Below are 20,908 nucleotides of genomic sequence, written 5' to 3' on the forward strand. Positions count from 1 at the left end.
ATAAAAAAATGTTTTTCTATCAGAAAAATATAGCGCTGTATCAGATTGCTTGTATATTATATATAATACATATAAATATGTATTAAATAAAGCATTTTACTTTCGGAGGTCCTGAAACTTTCAAGGAACTGGATGCAAAATAGAAAATTTGTTTAAATCGCTTTTTAATTATCATATGGTATAAACTTTCTATATTAAAAAAAGAACAACGGCAACCTATGAAATCCTTAGCTTCTGGTGGCGATGTAATCCACGTGCTCATTAGCATAAACTGCGAGCAATGTTCATAAAGTGGGCCGACTCGTTGACGACGAGGTACGTTTTACGCACGATAAAACCCGCATGGGGTTCTGCGCATTCGCATTCCCTGGTACGACGCTACGCGATGCGGCATTTCCGCTTCGGCTGCACGTATGGGAAAATAACCGTCTTTTTACTTCTTATCACCGCTGTGCCGCGACCCCACGGAGGGCGGATGACGCGGGCTGCTCAGCTGTCTACCTCTCGAAGAAAGCTACGTTTGAAGAGGATTCAAAAGTACAACCCTCACAACCAGGTGCAAGAATAAACTGTCGCGCGAGCCGTCAAGGCAATTATCTTTTAATATAGATAAGATAAATATATGTATAAGTTATTTCCAAAAATGTTTAGCAATTTCTAATTCCCGAAGATTTCCTCGTTCCTTAAGAATCTTTTTCCGAATATCGTTTCTGTATTAAATATTAAATACAAAACAAATAAAATATTATTATAGGAGAGAATGTCATAAATCGGACCTTTTTAATTTAAATAAATACGGTTAAGCAGATTTGCGTACTATTTATAATGTTAAGTCCTTATAAGACACGGAACATGTGTGACAACAGTTTAGCAGTATAACTCATAACGTTCATAGAATAGACGCAAATATATATTTTCGGCTTTTATGCAAAAATTTTTTTAAAAAAGAAAATCCTTGTAAATTATTATTTAAAAGATGTTAAAAAAGTTTGAACGGTAATTGATTTAAGATAATTAAAGAGTGTAAAATTCAAAAATATCAAGAGTTTTGTGATTACTTTTGCGATTTATTGTAAAATTTGTTCCAATTGTCCGAAAGAATCCGTGTCCAAATCGGACCTATACAAAAAACACTAAAAAGACGAGTAAGCCAGCTAATTCATAGAAAAAAGGGGGTTCGCCACAACCTGGTTGTGGTACTGGTGATCGACCGACCAGATCTGGTCTCAGAAATCAATAAAATATCATGTGTCATCAGACTGAGATTGATGAAATTATTTATTGTTTTAATTCTAAAATAGTATAAACTTTACTAATAGTATAAATTTTTATCTTTGAGTCTTAAATTGCTCGTTTTTACTCAATACTAACAAAAATTAATTAAAATATTTTAGAATTCTATCTAATAATAGGAGATTTGGAACTATGAGCTCCAAATCGGACTGGAAAATGCATTTTTACATTTTTCATTATAGTTCAACACAGGTAAGAGATACGTCAAAATAGTCTGAAGCAAAAATGAAGAAAATTAAATGATCTTTCGAACGGAACCATTAGTTTTATGATTAGACTTCATTTACGCCTTATAGGGAACAAAACCTGCAAATAGGTCCGATTTAGACCACTCTCCCCTATATATATTATATATACGTCGATAATTAAACACGTAGTACAATTGAAAGATATCTCTAGATTACATATAGTTTATTCCAACATAGTGAATTTGTTAATGAAGAATTTAAATTGTAAACTCTCTCTCTTAGACACATAGATAATCTTAATCCTTTATGAATTTTTATACGTATAGTGTGGTAAACGTTATCGTTATACATATATATAGACCCGATTAGAATGTTTTGTAAAATTATTACTGCCAAGAGCGAAGCAAGGGAGAAAAAGAATCATATCATGGAACGTGAGAGAGTGCTACATCGCAAGATGCAGAGAAGGGGTATTAACAATGCAGAAGTTTATCTCCGCGTCCTTGGCTAATCTCTGCCGCAAGAGATTACCCTATCAACAACGTGAGTTATACTACGTCTCGTACTACTCGACACGCGCGATTATTATTCTAATGTAAGGACCATATCACTACGTTAAAATGAATAAGAAAGTTCAACATCCTTACGACGTCTATGATCTCATTATCTCTGATCCTGAAACGTCGTAAAATTGGCACTTTTATGTAATCCACAAGTTATGTATATGCTTTTTATAATGATATACACATGGTTTGTTAATTATTAATAACTTCTGTTTCTATATCAAATCAAATTTTGACAATTGACCTTTGCAGGAGAGAGTTTACCTTTTCAATCTTACAGTTTTTTTTTCCGGTAAGTTATATTTGTTAGAATTAATTATTTCGTTTACATAAAAATATGACTGTTCACATCAGTACCACTACAATAGCTTGCCTGTTTTGTAAAGGTTAATTTGAAATAGTTTCCGAAATCATTAAGAATTTATAATTTCAATTTAATTTCAAATTGATTTTATTTAAACGAAACTTTTCATATGTGAATTTACACAAAAATATAATACTATATATATTATAAAAAGATTATAACAAGTTATTAACACGAGAGTACATGACACAATATATGATAAATGTTTTTTTTTTAGTAAGAAAAGGAATAATGATATAATCAATTGAAATATTAGGCAACATCGAGATAATATATATGACAAATTCGTCTAATTCTTTATACGCAATATACTCTTTTTTTTCTTTTTTTTTTTCGTTTTTCCTTTTACTTTTTATATGTGCATGTTTATGCCTATAGAAGTAGCATAAACATAAATGTCGGTATGCATTTGTAGGAATCATAAATGCGTGGCGATGCGTTACATCGAGGCCGCACTGCGAAGCGCTATCGCGCGTAACGACCGTCAAGCGATACCTTATCTGAACTAGTTGCAAGTCAACAGTGACTCTCAACAAATTTATTAATAGCTCTTCTTTTTCTTTCTATGAATTACGTAAGTTCTTTTGTATAATGACATGAAACGATATATAATTTTTGTAAAAATTTTCAAGATTTTAGCTTTATTTTAACAAGTCTTTTTAAATTTAGAATTAGTTAGGAAAAGAGTATTCAAGTTGCTTTTTATACTAATAAAATACCACACGATACATTTGCCAAAAAATTCCGAGAAAGAAGTATGACAGTACTTTTAAAAGAACGCAGTATTGATATATAATAATCCTTTTTATACATGTACGGTATGTATTTAGTATATAGATTTAAACACATGAATCTGTTCAACGTGTACAAGTCATATAAGAAAAGTGCGATTAGTCACGATTGAAATGTCTAAATTATAGAAACAATCAACTTTGAAACTTCCGGAAAAGGGTAGAGAGATTGATTGCAAGAAGTGACGTTTACTCGTGGCTACACGCGCGATCCATAGGTATAAACAGAACGTACGGATCAGTATGGAGAATCGTGTCGGGTGTCAGAACCCGTTCAGATTCTTATCTGAATAATAATAACCCATACGCGTCTCATTAGGCTCATTGTCGTCTTATATCTTTAAAATCGATTAGTTGAGTGAAATTTTTCGTCAAATCAACGAATAAATATGATATTTTACATGTTGCGGTAAAATTATAGAGTGCCTCAAAACCCACACTTTTTTGTGCAAAGATTTTTCAATAAAATTAAATTCAATTTCTTATTAAGAAAAAAAGAGTGTATGATAATAATTTTTATTTATTATTATCTTAATAATTAAACTCAAGTAAAAAATTAAATATTTGTAAAAATATCTGTACAAAAGTGCAAATTTCCCTGATAAGGATATACCTCTTACACGTGGTGTGTCAGACAGCTGACATGAGCAAAATCAGATGATTGACAAAATTTAAAGCCATAACCCATTTGCACCTATAAACGTGATATATGCAACGTCGACAATCTGTATGTAGAAAATGTATCAATTTTGTAAAAATAACAACTGCAGCCATCTAATGTACTTGCTTCATTTTTCAACTCGTATATCGTAATGCAGTAGTATCACGTGACACACACACACACACACACACACACACAATCACACAATATGTAATGTTAATAATATACACTATCATTGAGATGAAAGAAATATGGTTAATGCCATGTTCCCTATAGTAGAAAAAATAAATGTTAACAATAATAAGGGGACCATTAGGATTATTTCTTACGACTGAGAGACTCTTGATTCTAAAAATCACAAAAAGTTTTTTGCGCACAAATGAAGAACATATACATCAATATTATGAGAGTTAACGTTCTTTTTTTGCAGAAAATTTCCAACAATTTGTTAATCGGAAGGAAATATACGCACATTCTGCTATTCGCGACTCCAAGGTATACACTGCGCGAAATCGTATGTCGATCGGGTGTTCATAATGCCCCTAACTCAAGTCAGGTTTCGTCAGGCACCGGTATATCGTAAGATAAGTCCTATCGCTTGCGGCTGGTACACCGGGGCCCGATAGATAGCCACCCACCATTTCGCGCGGCACGCCACCAAGATAAAACCCAGTGCACAAGCCAGATATCGTCGACGTTTAGTCGTTCTCTGTGTGTGCATTATCACGTAGTACTCGGCATTTCGTGAAATCAGTCACCGCGAGAGCTGCAAATGATACAGTACGCCGTACATTAGATCGCCTTTTTATTAAAGTGCTTCCTTCTTCTTCTCTCTCCTGCTCTATGGCTACGTGGAGAATTCGGAGCAAAACCTGTCTCGCGGAAGTCTCTCTTCGAGGAGGCTGACTTCCAGTTGAAAATGAAGATTTTCGCGATCTCGAAGAGGAAGAAAATGCATAAAAAGAAATGCATAGTGGCACATGTATACAATGCTCGAGCGTGCTCGAGCAATTGCGAAAGCAAGAAACGTGTTTCTGAATTGTGTCACCGGTTTGCTTCCCGGTGAAATTGCCACGTTTGTGAAACCGCGATGACACGTGTGGATTATTGTTAAGATGGTGCAAAAAATTTCTCTCTTCTTCTCTCCTTCTGCTAAATAAATCTATCAAAATGATATAATAACATTTTTTAATGAACTCAAATTTTCTAACTAAAACATCTAATTCTTTTTTCCATATTTGACAAAGATATGTTTTCGTTATTAATATTGTTAATATTATTACTATCAGTTAAGATATAAAGAAAAAGAAATACATTATTGCAGCGGAAATGAATCGGCGGAAATCATGGCGCGTTGAAGGAAGTGGTTCGCTAAGCTAAACATACATATCTGTCGGACGAAATATTTTTGCTAAAGATCAAATATAGACATGATTATTTCTTTCCTGCACTATCGTCTTGGTCTGTATTACGAAATCGCTAGCTTATCATCATTCGTAATGGCAATTAAAATATAATATTATTTTACTGGTTGCGTGAGGAATAAATAACACGTAAGATGTTTACACGTCCACTACCACACACACGATGAAAAATATTTTAATAAAATTAATTAAAAACTATTTTTCAATTTTATAAAATTAGGAAAAATAAAATAGTCACACACTCTCTCTCTCTCTCTCTCTCTCTCTCTCTCTATATATATATATATACATATATATATATATATAATATAATATAAATCAATCGCATTTTTGCCAGATGAAAAGGCAATTATCATTTTCACTACAACTCAGTTTAAAATAATTGCCGCTTAAATGTATTTAATATATGATAATTTTGAGAGGAAGACCTTCTAGTACATGTATTTTGCATTTATAATCACAATTTTTAATATAAATTGCTTACTTTGTATATTGAATGTTCTAAAAAGAATTTACATGAGGAATGTCACAAGACAAAGAAACAATTAAATTAGTGAATTTAGAATGTAGCATCAAATGCTATTTTGAAATAATCACGCGATATTAATGTTACTTTTCAGTGACACCCGGTATGCTGGCTTATATACGCATAGTCCACCTTGTATCGTTAAATGCGACGGCCTAAGACGTTTTGTACTTGCACGCAGAGTCGTTTCAGGAAACTTGAAAACAATGCCTACTGCAAGCCCTAAATGACGTAACAGCGACGACTACCTGCAATATGAAACAACTTCGTCGCGACACAAGCCTTTCGACACTCTTCTCTCTCTCTCTCTCTCTTTCTCCGTCTTTCTCCACTAATAAAATTCCTTTAAGATGTTTTCGACTTTTTTCAATTACGACATATTAAATGATAAATCAAATTTCTCAAATTACATCATTATATATAATACCTATACACACCCTTCAGCATAGATATTTTCTCGGATACCGCTAACATAATATTTATAAATAAAAAATAAAAAGTTATAAAATTTTTATTTTATATTATTTAAAAAATGATTTTTTATTACAATGATATTACTTTGGTTAAAATGAGAGTGAGCGGGTACAATATACCTAATATAAATAATTTTCATAATTTTTAAACCATTTTTTCCTTTGCACCTCATTCGCTTTTTTACTTATTTCTAAAATTTTTCACTTTTTTTTACTTTGTTTGTAATTTTTCAGAGATCTTTACAGTACTATACCAGTCGCGATACACTGATTGAACAAAAAAATGAAATATTTTCAATTTAGCTACGAATTATATCGACAGTTCTATTAATCTACACTTTAATTATCAATTCTTAGATAAAATTAAAGAAAAGCTTATTTGTCAAACTGTCTTAAATCTATATTTATAATAAATGAAGGTTATAAGTTATAAGTAAACTTAATTAAGAGCTTTCTATAACTTAAACTTTCATATTTATGAATAATTATGAAACGATTTAGAAACGAACCTTTTAAGTCTTGATATAATCGAGAAAATTATTATAAAATGTGAAATAATCTATATATCATTTTTACACCATTTAAGAAAATCAAAATCGTTATCAAAACAGTATTAAAATAGAAAATAAAAAATAAACTTGCATAAATTATTCCTGACTCGCTTATTCACGTTGTCAATGGTTCAACCATATTAGTTGTCTTTATACGTAACGAGTAACGTTGAATTTCCATATGGTAAATCGATTCCTTGAACTAAATGATGCGACTAGCAACTCCGACAAAGTTGTCAAAATATTAATTCACTTTTCACAAAATGTCAAAATTCTCTCTATATTCTTGTCTATAAAATCATTATTTTAATCTAACAATAGTTTTATTTTTTTCTTCATAAAATATGTAAGCAATCCCAAAATAGAGATTTTAAATTGAACATTATACTAGAAATGTTAATAATTTGAAGAGTTTAGGTTCAAGTTTAATCCTTCAAAGCTACTTACTGTCTAGACAGTGCATTTAAGAAAATGCATAACTATACAAAAATCTCTGTAATCTCCTATTCTCCTAAAACTAATGCAAAGACGATTAGCTGTCCTTTAATGCTTTTCTTGAAAAAATGTTCCTAAGTTATTATGTCTGAAATTTTGTTGCCTTCACAGTTTACGAGAAAATTTTTTCTTTTAAAAAAAATGGGCATTTCGGTCTTATAGTGCAGTATTATCTTTTCGTCTCCATTACGGGACACTAGCTACCTATTATTGTCGTTTTCCCGATACAAGTGCATGTAATAGTGTGTTGTAGAAAGATGGCAAAACAAGCATAATTCACGGTCGTGCGATAAGGGACGAGCTTAAAAATAAGGTCGAAAGAGGGATATGGCGTAGTAGTTATGGATAAAAACATTTTGATGAATTCCGAGGAGGTACGCGCATGACACATAATATTCATAATTTTCTTTTAAAACTACTTACAAAATGACATTAGTACCATTTAAAATATATAATATAAAAATTAATATGTAACACATGAACCAATTGCAAAATTTTAATTACACAACAATACTAAAGAAAATTAAATATAGAATGTAGATAAACGTTATATCGTATATAAAAATAAAATCTGATTTAAACACAATATTTTTGTTAAAAACGTCATAAAGTTATCATTACTTCGAATAATTTCAAACAATAATCGTATAAAATTAGATTATAAAAACTTTTGACTTGATTAAACATTAGTATATAATTCCAAATTATAATTTGTAATATATTTGCAACAAAATGATAATATATAAACAGCTTGTGGAACGTTTGTCAATTAATAAATTGAGACGGAAATAATCAACATAAAAGTTGATTAATGCCGAAAAATTTAAACAAAGGCGGTAAATAGTAAAGGAGCTAAATAGTAAGAAGAAATTGATTTCTTTGTAAAAAGCCATTCACTTTCCACTATAGCGACCATTTTGGAGCATCCGTAGTACTTATACGTGTGATTCTTTTTTTCATAAATTAATTTTTCTAATTTACGAATTAATCTGCTTTTTTGCCTTGATGATCACGATAATACACTAATTTCAACAATACAAATAATTTTACTCGCAATCATACAAGAGAATTTTATAAACACAAAAGTAGGTGTATAATTAAGTTAATATTTACAATTATAATTTAATTTAAAGTATTAAATTAAATATCTTGACGGGCAATTGAGAACTAATAAATTGATCGCAGTTAGTAGTGCGTTAATGAATGTTGATGTTTCTGAAATCATGAAATTTAAGAGGCTCTTTTGACTGCTTTCTTGGATCAAAACAAATTGAATAATGTTTCTTTTCGGTTATATCAAATCTCTGATGATGGCTCGAATGTAGCCGAAATGTTCGAAGAACTATTGTTGAAATTGTAAGAAATACATGTAAATATACCTTCGTCTATTACACGCACTATATTAACTGCGATCAATCTATTAGCTCTCAATTGTCCGTCAAGAAATTTAATTTAATACTTTTACTCTCGAGAGCTCATTCTAATATATTTTTATATTGTTGTTAATTTAAAATAAATTAACAAAATCCTAAAAGTTTTATTAGTCTTGCTATCGTGATTATTACTAAAATCTTATATGTTTTGCATTTAAAGATTTACAGGGATAAAATTTAATTTAAATAGTGTCAAGATGTGTGTGTTTTGCTACCGATTAGATTAAATCGTTATTGTTATAGAGTAGTATCAACAATTATAACATGAAAATAAGAATCTTTTAATACGTAGACAGAAAAAATATGAAATTCAAATAAATGACATGGTTATTGTTGTGTACTATGACCATGACGTAAGACTGCTGCTTGGTTGTATAAAACATTCGATAGTGTGGATGGACTTGGAACTATTATATACAGTTTGTAGAGCATATATGAAAGACATATATAAATTATACATCGAAATGTCTATAGTTAAAAATATGATTATATGAGATTATTCATGGTTATTTCATAAAAAAACATCTTAGCTTTCCTTATCAATATCTCTATTTCTTATATGTAGTATTGTAAAAAATGCACTAACGCATGTCATTTATATAACAATTATGAGAAATAAGTTACATTATTCGATATAATACAAAATTATACATGATGTAAAATTGTAACTGTTACTAAACCGAAAAAATGAGGCGATAAAACATAAAGCTCAATAACATAATAGCGCTTAGTTCAACTAGATTAATGCGATGTTGTCTAACTAGAGAGGAATTTTATTGTTAATAAAAAATTATTATCGTAGCACAAGAAGACTGTAGTTACTTATGTTAAAAATAATCAAATCAGTTGTTTAGTTTATTCGAAGATTAAAAATACGTTTATTTCTACCTTTCAGTTTTCTATCACATTCCTATCGGTTAAATAATTCCTTGTACAATGAGCCAATACGCCTTTATTCACCGTACCGGCCATAATTTTTATTATTTTTAGTGGCTAATTTTTTATAGAATTTGATAAAATATGCAGAAAATTGATTAATGATATTCTGTCGCGATTGTTTAATTTAATAAAGATTTTGTTTTTCTCACAAAATATTTGTGAGAATAAGCCATTTACGGTCAGGAGCTCATATTGAATGCTTCTATTATAATTTTCGTGTGAATTCATATACTACGTATGTAGATCTCTAAATGAACGTCAAAATTTTTTCAGACTTACAAAACGCAAGCTATAATAATATACTACCGCAGTACAATCACGAATTAAATTGACTAACAATCTAACAATTTTGATGCTCATTGCATCTTGGATCTTAATAATATGTTGAATAACATATTGAAATCTATGTAATTAATTATTTACAAATTTTTAATATGTCATTCAACGTATTATTAAGATCCAAGATGAAATGAGCATCAAAAAATTAATAATTTAACTCGTGATAGTACTGCGGTAGTTCATTAGTTTGCGTTATAAGTCTGAAAAAATTTCGGCGCGCATTTAAGGATCTACATACGTAGTATATAAATTCATACGAAAATTATAATAGAAGCATTCAATATCCAGCTTGACCGTAAATGGCTTATTATAATCGGTATTTGAAATTTCACGGTCAAATAAGAGTTTGTTTAAAATATTTGTTTTAAATCTAACTTAAACTGTATTTTATCAGAAATACACAAACTATAAATCTGCATCGCGCGAGTTAAGATCGCAAGAGGACAAATGTGAAGATTATAAATTCACTCACAGGATTAAGGTACGAATAGCAGTAGCTGGGGCGAAGAATGCACTATTGCTTATCAGGCAATGTTAATTATAATCCATGCAATCGATACAAAGGTTGTAACTTCAATACAGCTTGAATCATAACTCGATCAGCCTATTATTCCCTTTACCCTTTGACCCAATTTTAATATTTATCACCTCAGATAATTTATCACCTCTGACCAATTTGAAACAATTCAATAGTTATCACCTCAGATAATTTAATATTCAAAACATTTTACAAATTAATTATCGCACATCTTTTTTTAAATTTTTATTTTCAAAATTTAACTTTAGCTGCAACTTTTTCACATAGAAATAATTAGAGAAATTGAATTGTTTACATATTATAGTTTACCCCGTTATGCGCCAATGCATTCGGCGAACGATGGCGATGAGGATGACGGCAACGACTACTATTGATACGATGGCGATGATTTAATGTACATCGGTTTACGTGAACCATGACTTTTGTGCGGCACCGTGACCTCGCCACGTTGAACCCGACGCAGGCACAAGTACCCGACTGTACAGCAAATCCAGGCCTTCAACGAAGGCAACTTGATAGACAACAGGAATGATCTCGCGTCTCTGAATTTTTTTTTCGATATCTATTTATAAATAATTCTTATTTATAAATAAGATTAATATTTATTTATAAATAATTCTTTGAAAATTCTATCTCTCTTTAAAGTCAAACTCAAATTTGGATCATTTGAACAATAAATATTGTGATAATATAATTGGTCTTTACAAAGATCAAAGAGCAAAATTACTGAACATTTAAAGTTTATAAATTTATAATTACAAAGTACTTTCAGCGCTTAGTCGTTTTCTATTATCAAATGACTGTACATTTCCTTTTTTACTTAAATGAAACGCGATATAAAAGTTTTATTTATATAATTTTAATGTAAAAATGAATATCAAATTATTATTATTAAACGTACAATTACATGATAAACGAAATGGCTGCATAAAATGTATAATATAAAAACTAAAATTTGCTATAAAAAATAATGGAAATTTACAAGAGACAAAATGTTTTTTGTAAATTCTTATCTGATGAAAACTAAAAACATCTCATATAGACTTGACATTTTGCACTTTCGTCGTATTTACGTAAAGATAGTTACGAAATAAATGTACAAAATCGTCTGACTCGATACGATAAGATCTTTCGAACGTCACTTTCATATAAAATATATTTTGTTATCTCGGCATGTTCGTTTGAAATGTTTGAATATTTGCAGGAGAATAACCAGGCAGTGGCGCAAAAGATCAATGTGTGATATAAAAAATTGTTTCAATAATTATCAAATCTTTAGTGAAAATATAAATTTTGACAAACACACAAATATGAAAATTACGAAACAAAATAGAAAGTTTATTGATGAACAAAGAAAGGATCGTCAATATTCCTGTAGTTTTGTCAGCTCGATAGGGACCATACAAACAAGTATCATATAGTTTATCATATTATATTGTGATCGAGATTGTTAAAGCAAACGGTCCATTTGTATAGACACAAATATGATTCATATAGGATCCTGATACAACACACAACCAAAGCGTAAAATAATCGTTCATTGATATTTGAATTGTTTCGAAAAAGAAATATACAATATAGGTACATATGCTTGTATTCTAGAATTCCGTACGATCCATTCTACATAAAAATTATTGCGACTCAATATTACGTATACATATACTAATTCTACAAGCTAACTTTAAAAAATTTAAAATTTGCTTTGTCATGCATATACATATTTCAATATGTAAAAGTAATTACAGAAATAGTTTCTCCATACTCATGTTATTTTTATATGCATGTATATTAGAAAAATCAATAGTTAATTTTTTTCTTCTACCATTTTTATGTGTCTGTTTTCTTTAAATCAAAAAGTACGACAGTCGATGGGTATATCATAAATAAGAAAGAAATTCTTCTGAATCAAAAAAGCAATTCAAGGTAGCGGCTCGTCTTTAAACATCACGAAATGACACGCGCTGGAGTGACTCAGGAGACATGTGACGCAGCGAGCAAGTGTTTAAATAGAAATAATGGCGACCCTGACGATCGAGCCGATAAAATTCAACTGTTCGAGGGAATGGTCAAAGTGACCGTTACAGGCGGTCACAGCGATGCGTTTATATTAGCACAGAATAGGATAATAGAACGACTCTTTATGATATCGTTAGCGAAATATCCGCCAGGAATGACGATACAACTTTCAATTTTTCCAACGCAAGCTTGACAATAAATAAAGCGGTATTTTTGAAGCACTGTATCAAAATAAAGTATATAGATAAATGTATTTTTTTATATGTAAAAATTACGCTCAAATATATCTATGCAAAAGTATTGATATGTAACGACCTCCTGCCTATATTTAATGAACGCATGTTTTGACAAATTACCTATATAGTATTCAAAATAACCTAATTGTAAGTATTACATCTAATAAAGCTATAATCGCAGCAGCATCAAAGTACCATGTATTCGAAAGCTGTGGATTGTTATCTTTATTAATAATCATTATGCGGTATTGATATAATTGATGGTAATATAGCAATACGCGTAATATAATTATATTTACCACAAACCGCAAATAAACGCAGTTGATCATAAATGGTCATTACACTGGTACACAGATGATGACAAGAAAAATCTCAACAGCTATCATTGTAAATTAAATTAGTATAAAAGATACGATTGGATCGATGATTATAATAATAATAATAAATTCTGTATAAAACTGAATTTACGAATGCAATTTTTATTTGTCAGAAAATATCTTCAAAAGGATCCCCACAACTTCTTAAGATCAATTTAAGAACGTGTTTTTCTTTTAGTTTATTTCATGATCGTAGTGAAGTTAAACTAGTTAATATAGTAGAGAAAAATGTTCTAAATCGGATTGTGTTCCAAATCGAATCTTTTTAATTTAAATAAATACGATTAAGTAGATTTGCGTGTTATTTATAATGTAAAGTCCTTATAAGACACCGAATATGTGACAGCAGTTTGGCAGTACTCTGTCATAATGTTCATAGAATATACGCAAATATGTATCATCATTATTTAAAAGATGAATCATTATTTAATCATTATTTAAAAGATGTTAAAAATTTGAACGGTGATTGATTTAAGATAATTAAAGAGTGTAAAATTCAAAAATATCAAGAGTTTTGTGATTACTTTTGCGATTTATTGTAAAATTTGTTCCAATAGTTCGAAAGAACCCGTGTCCAAATCGGACCTAAACAAAAAACACTAAAAAGACGAGTAAGCCAGCTAATTCATCGAAGAAAGAAGGTTCGCCACAACCTGGTTGTAGGACTGGTGATAGACCGACCAGATCTGGTCTAAGAAACGCTAAATCAATAAAACATCTTGTGTCATCAGATTGATGAAATTTTTTATTAATTTTAATTCTAATAATATAAACTGTATTTTTATCTTTGAGTCTTAAATTTCTCATTTTTACTCAATACTAACAAAAATTAATTAAAATATTTTAAAATTCTATCTAAAAGTTCATAAAAATAGGAGATGTTCAATTTGGAACTCATAGTTCCGGAAAATGCATTTTTACATTTTCCATTATAGTTTGACACAGGTAAGAGATACGTCAAAATGGTCTGAAGCAAAAATGAAGGAAATTAAATGATCTTTCAAACGGCGCCATTGTGGTTTTATGATCTGAGTTTATTTACGTCTTGTAGAGAACAATAACTGCAAATAGGTCCGATTTAGATCACTCTCTCCCCTATATATTTTGTGTTTAATAAAATAAATTTGCTGATAATTAAATAGAAAAGAATTAATTGCGGTAATTTCTCAACAATATTACTTGAAAATAACTGAGAAGAGAGATTTATGAGAGAGATACTACCCAGAATTAAGTGAAATCTTTATATTACTCTCAATTTATGATATTGAATGTGTAGGCATATATGTATAATTCAGAATACAAAATTCTTAAAACACGTGACAACATATTACAACATTTTTTTATTTAGCTCAAAACTCTTTATTTCGCAAGATAATAATCTGTATAAGATAAAAAAAAATCGTTATACCCATGTACAATTGTATACTGCATTTTTAATTAATTAATGTTATAATAGTTTTCGTTACACTAGCAGCCGAATTAAGATGTCGGGAGGAAATTCGTGACGGATGCAACGAAGTTGAATGCAACTGACGGCTGTATCATATACCGGCAGTATGCATATACCGATGGCACCGTTATCGCAAAACCAGGGGCAGCGTTATCACTCTGATATCCAACATATATACATCCTTCACGACCGGCCCCTGGCCTCCAGTGACTCGCGGACCACCGGCTCAGTTGAGCGCTTTAGTGACACACTGTGTACATGCTCTCTTTTGCATCTTTGCATCTCGGAGCAAAACAAGATGCAAAAGATGCTTGCTTGCGATCACAAGGATCGATCATCAATCGACTCGAAAGAGAGAGAGAGAGAGAGAGAGAGAGACCTTTTTCTCGATCTTATACCTACCCTTCCTGTAAAAACGCAAAATCGCGAAAGGTGGAAGTGATGAGTACATACTCACCGTATTCACGGTGCCGATACTTGGCCACAGGTTTGCCATCGTTGTCACTCCTCCTCTTCATCTTCTCGTGATTGCGTACTCGTTTTCTTCAGATCACTTCGTACTTATCCTTTGTTGCGTTCCCGCTTCTTGTTCGAATTGCTACTCTTCAATCTGGAATTCGCACTATATAAGAGAGATTTGGCACTTTACTCCGCGCGCCGCGAGGATGATGACGACAACGATCATTCTCACCTCACGAAGGATCAACGCGCGTGTTGTTCTTTCGTTGCCGCGCTCACCATGGAAGGTGTCAGAAGAGCGATTATGAGAGAGTTGTGTGTACACCGCGATCGGCGACTAGACGAAAATTCAGATCCGGACTTTTGCTGGCTATACGAGAACTCGCGCCACTGCTCTATGACCGGGAGCGAGGCTCATGTATATTATGTACATAGAGCAAACGAAGCAAGAGGAGGAAAGGAGACGAATGAAAGGTAGAGGAACAGAGCTAGAGAAAAGATGGTAAAACAAAAGGGGAAAAGAAACAGAAGGAGAAGAAACGAGAGAGACGGAAAATGAGTGGAGCTCAGCGGATGGCCGAAGCCATGCGAGTTTGCTAGCGAGCTGCCCGAGTGAACGAAGGCGAGACAAAGATACCCGCGAGACGAACGCACAGACAAGGAAAGATGAAGAGGGGAGTGAATAGGTCGAAGAGTAGGAGACAAGAGCGCGCGCGCGCGCGCGTGAGAGAGAGAGAGAGAGAGAGAGAGAGAGAGAGAGAGAATGACCAATTCGAACTGTGATCGCAAGCGGAGTGGTGATTCAAGAGGGGACAGTCGGTGCCTCATGCGGTGGTAGGAGCAGCGCGAATCATGTTGGGGAAAAGTATGGGAGTAGTAAAATCGCCACGCGGCATGGCACGGTGATTATTATCGCGCGAGTTCTATACCCATCTACGCGCGATGTTTTCTTATCAGTGCGAGAGGAGGGCTGGCTAGTGACCACCTCTTACCCCTTCTTCTTTTCAGACGCGTCGAGACCGACTTCTGTGCATTACTTCACGCTACATACATACATTCGTTGAAATTTATATGTATATACGCGGGAATGTAATATTTTAATTTATTGCGTTCTTATTAGCTACCGTAAATTTACGATAAATATATGTATGCTTTTGGATTAATTATAAGTCGCAGGCGATTTAATACCCAAATATTGTAATCGCATTATTTGCTGAATCTTTTTTATTTCATTATTAAAGCACACACAACAAAATATAATTTTGTTAGATACGTCTTATTTGAACATTTTAAAAATATATATTATATATATATATCATCTATTTGTTATGCACACATAGTGCAATTAATATAAATCTTTATCTTATTCTAGCTCCTGAATATTTTGCCTCCAAGAATTCTCTAAATAGTAAAGCAAAATTAAAAGAATATTATATACATAGCGAGATCTATAGTACATAAAGGAAGGGAAGAGTGTTTACAGGATCGGTAAAGCTAAAGCGTAAACAAACGGCTTGGCGACTGTTTCGAGAGTGCCAGGTTACAGATACTCGGCTGTCAAGGACAAGCCTGTCCATTCATTCCATCGATCATTCGTTCATTCATTTATTCACCAATTGATTATTACTTATAGTCTATATGTTATTTTTATATACGCAAGTATATTAATTTTATCAAAATTTTTAGATATTTTACTTTCAACTAACAGCAAATTTTCCATTAAATGCTGTATAAATGCGTATCTACAGTAAAAATTCCTAAATCAAATGGTGACTGTAATAAATGTCAAAATTCATTCTTAACTATACGCAACCAAGACTTTTACTCGGCATATCAAATATTATTATACTATGCTATGATATTACTAAACGATACAACGTTAGTCATCGTATTTTACATTAATCGTATATTCTTATTCTGTCAACTAGAAGCGTCAAATCAATATTCTAATTGCTGTACGAGTAATTGATGCGTAACAAAATATGATAAATCTTCACTCACCAAAGTCGTTTGTACACTAAACATGTTCACAGTTACACCTGAAAAAATGATATAATTATTATAAATTCTATTATATAGTTTCGTTACACTTTAATTATCATGCATTATTTAATTATGTCAATTTTGAGTCAAATAAGTTGTATAAATATAATTATTAAAATATTTTATTTTTATCTTATTATTTTATTATTATTTAATTAAATGTATAATTTTAATATTTTTGAATTCAATTTAATGTTCAAATTCAATGTTCAGTTAATTGTTCACATGACATTTTTTTCGTTTATTAAATTTTAATTAAAAATTTTTATTTAAAGATAATTGAAAAGTCTTAAATAAAATTGGTATTGCTTGGAGTTTAAAAAATTGATATAATTTGTTTTCATATACATATAATCAAAATTTAACATTTTCAAATAATTTAATAAATACTCAAAAATATTACGTATATGTATTTGTTATCACAATTATGCATCATATACTTAAATAATTAATAAATAATTTTACTCACCACACAATTAATGTATCGCAGTATGTTTCGTTCGTTGTAAAATCCGTTTCAGAACTCTACAATTTATAATATGTCAGTTTTATTGAGAAAATAACGAGTTACTCTGATTATATGCATAACTCTCTCTCTCTCTGTAATAAAAAATTATTACTCCTAATGACATATATGTATATACGATGTAACACACACACACACACATATCTATACACATTTATACATATCGTGATGCGACGTTCTTTAGATGCGGTGTATGTGTTTGTGTGAATACTTATATATAATATATAACAAAATATTAAATATTTTAATTAACCCAATATCCGAAAAAAAGATTGGAACAGATTAAAATACATTCATTTAGTCATTGCTGAATCCAAATTCTTGATTTTTTAATCCATTTTAATTCATTCAATGTTTGAATCTATTTTAATTCATGGTTTGGAGAATTAAAACTACGAGATTCCTATTCCTTTCAATTAAAAAAGTTTTACGGAAAAAATAAATTATGCAATTCATTTTAATCCATGAATTTTAATCCATGAATAGGATTGAAATGACGTAATTCTTATTTTTTTAATCAATGCAGGTTTGAGAGCTTTTTAGGGCTCCAGCAGACAAGCGATTTTGTAGCGCCACAATTGCAAACGTCGACCCAACGCAACATTTTTCGTCGTGTCACGAATTGGCTCATGTGAACGTATTCGCGACGCTTTTCTGTAGCGCCAGAAAATAGCTCCGTATGAACGAGTCGACGTTTGCGATTGTGGCGCTACAAAATCGCTTGTCTGCTGGAGCCCTAAACCTATTTTCGTCCATAATACAAGATTGGAAGAAAGTGAGTCTTATTCTTTTCAATCGAAAAATAGTTTTGTTAAAAAGACAAACCACATAATCCGTTTTAATCCCTGACATTGTATTAAAATGACGTAATTGCTATTCTTTCAGTCCAAAACAGATTTAAAAACCTCGAATTCAGGGATGGCTCTATAATAGGTGTAATTTTATTCTTTTCAATAGAAAAAAAATCGTAGATCACTATTTTCATTTGTGACACAGATACAAAAGTTGTACATTTTTCAACAATGCACAAAGATTTTCTATCTATATGGATAGAAAATGATTCAATTTTACTACATTGAATTCCTTTCCATCCATATGCATAAATCAAGAATTTTGATTCAAATAAATTAAAATAAATTAAAAATTTTCAATCTTTTAAATCCGTTTTCGGATACTGGGAAGTCAGTTAATCTGTGAGAAATTTATTGTACAAATAATATCATATATAAAATTCGTATTTATATATTGCATTGCATTAGTATGTACAATCGCATTACCGACGCAATACATCACGATGTAACAAAAGGTATGGTCGCACGGAGTTCACTTGGTGAAACAGTCTCTCATCCGACAATATTATTGTCGCTACTTAATGCGTTATATTGTATTCAATAACACATTTTTTACCAGTTGCTGTAGATATTCGCAACATAATGATTTAAGGAAGTGAAAATGCCTAGTCGAGTCTTGTAACAAGATGTTGATGTTAATTATAATTGTGTGAATTTATGTACCGCGTATGTAGTTCTACTCATGACGCTGATGGATTTTCAGCATTGACGCATACGTATTAAGTAACTACCGCGGTAATATTACTTTAGTTAAATTGACAATACAATCTAACAAATTTTGATGCCTATAGCATCTTATTGGATCTTAATAATAATATGTTGAAAGACATATATTAAATTTTTGATGATGTAACGTTGAATTAAAGATAAATTTAAATCTAAATCTAAATCTGTGAAAATTACTATAGTGAAGAATATCACAAGTTGGAAACATGCTATAGGCATCAAAATTTGTTAGATTGTATTGTCAATTTAACTAAAGTGATATTACCGCGGTAGTTAATACGTATGCGTCAATGCTGAAAATCCATCAGCGTCGTGAGTAGAACTACATACGCGGTACATAAATTCACACAATTATAATTAACACCAACATCTTGTTACAAGACTCGACTAGGCATTTTCACTTCCTATGATTTATAAATCTTACGAGTCGACTGATATCATCATTCAATAATGATTTAACTTTTGACGATATTACATTTTCAGTAAAAAGTTCATACGTGATTCTCTTGAAAGAGAAAGATAAAAAAAAATACTATAGTATAAGTATCATTTTCGCGTCGCTATATATATGTGTGCGTGCGTGCGTGCGTGCGTGCGTGTGTGTGTGTGTGTGTGTGTGTTATAATCTGTACTTACTATAACTGTATTAGTTTCAAACCAAAAAGGAAACCGTAATGATAGTTAACACTTGAGCAATTGATACATTCAGGAGATCATTCGTCATTTTAATCGATACTTCCGTCATGAACTTACACGCTTACTGTGCACTTTTAACGGGTAAAATTTGTGATATATTGCGAAGCGATTATATATATTAGGGATGCAACGAAAGTGGTTATAGCGAAAGCGAATGCGAAAACAAAAGAAAAATTTTTTGCGAAAGCGAAAGCGAATGCGAATGCGAAAGTGAAAGATCTTTTTTTTCTGCTGAATGATTAAATCAGCCACAATTACAGACAGTCACGAAAAATAATATATAATATTTAAAAAATATTGCTAATTCCTATTCAAATTATTAAATGATGGATTGAGAGAGATGAATGCAAATGTGTAAATTAATATTTGCATATGAACAACTTACTTATTTTAAATTAAATAATCAAATAAAATACATTAATTATAATTATATAAAATAAAAATACAATAAAATATATTCTTTTGACATCTAAATTTCAAACACCCTATATAATATTTTTTTAAAAATGTATGCAAAATGGATAATTTTTTAAATACGCAACTATGTGTTTTCTTTATACCATTTGATTTATCTCATTATTCTGTTCACAAAAGTATTAAGGTACGATAATCAAAAAGTCAACAGTTTACGAGTTATTTAACATTTTGTGTCAATATGTACCAAAATAAAATGTAAAATATCTCGTAAACTATTGGTTTTTTGGTATCTCTATCTTAATACTTTTATATGCAAAATAATTAGAGGAATCACATTATCTAAAAAAAATTACATAATTCCATTTAAAAAATTAAAGGTGACTTTCACGTAACCTTCAGAGTTCCAAGGTCAAATCGATGGCACCATCTTATGTCCCTCTTCGAGTCAAACAAAACGTTTTGTCTGAAACATTTTTTCGATAAACGCCTTCTTTTTGAGATAATCGCGTGGAACGTTTAAAATGGGACACCTT

At 31.0% G+C, this 20,908-nt stretch overlaps 1 protein-coding gene across 2 annotated transcripts in view; it reads right to left on the bottom strand.

The window, feature by feature from the left end:
* The window catches only part of LOC108777624 (box A-binding factor), a 75,371-nt gene extending 59,389 nt beyond the window's left edge, over window positions 1–15,982 (bottom strand). Inside the window, exons 1-2 of one of the 2 annotated variants that reach the window (XM_018544559.1) lie at window positions 15,349–15,982; window positions 15,115–15,267 (exon numbers count right to left, since the gene is read on the bottom strand). In XM_018544559.1, coding sequence (XP_018400061.1) covers window positions 15,115–15,175 — 61 coding nt within the window. In that variant the 5' untranslated portion in view covers window positions 15,176–15,267; window positions 15,349–15,982. Of the gene's footprint in view, window positions 1–15,114 lie in introns of both variants that reach the window. The other variant, XM_018544560.1, reaches the window with a different exon arrangement.
* Between the last annotated feature and the right edge of the window lie 4,926 nt (window positions 15,983–20,908).

The sequence above is a fragment of the Cyphomyrmex costatus genome, unplaced genomic scaffold, assembly GCF_001594065.2.
Source record: "Cyphomyrmex costatus isolate MS0001 unplaced genomic scaffold, Ccosl1.0 scaffold45, whole genome shotgun sequence".
Classification (NCBI taxonomy): Eukaryota; Metazoa; Arthropoda; class Insecta; order Hymenoptera; family Formicidae; genus Cyphomyrmex; species Cyphomyrmex costatus.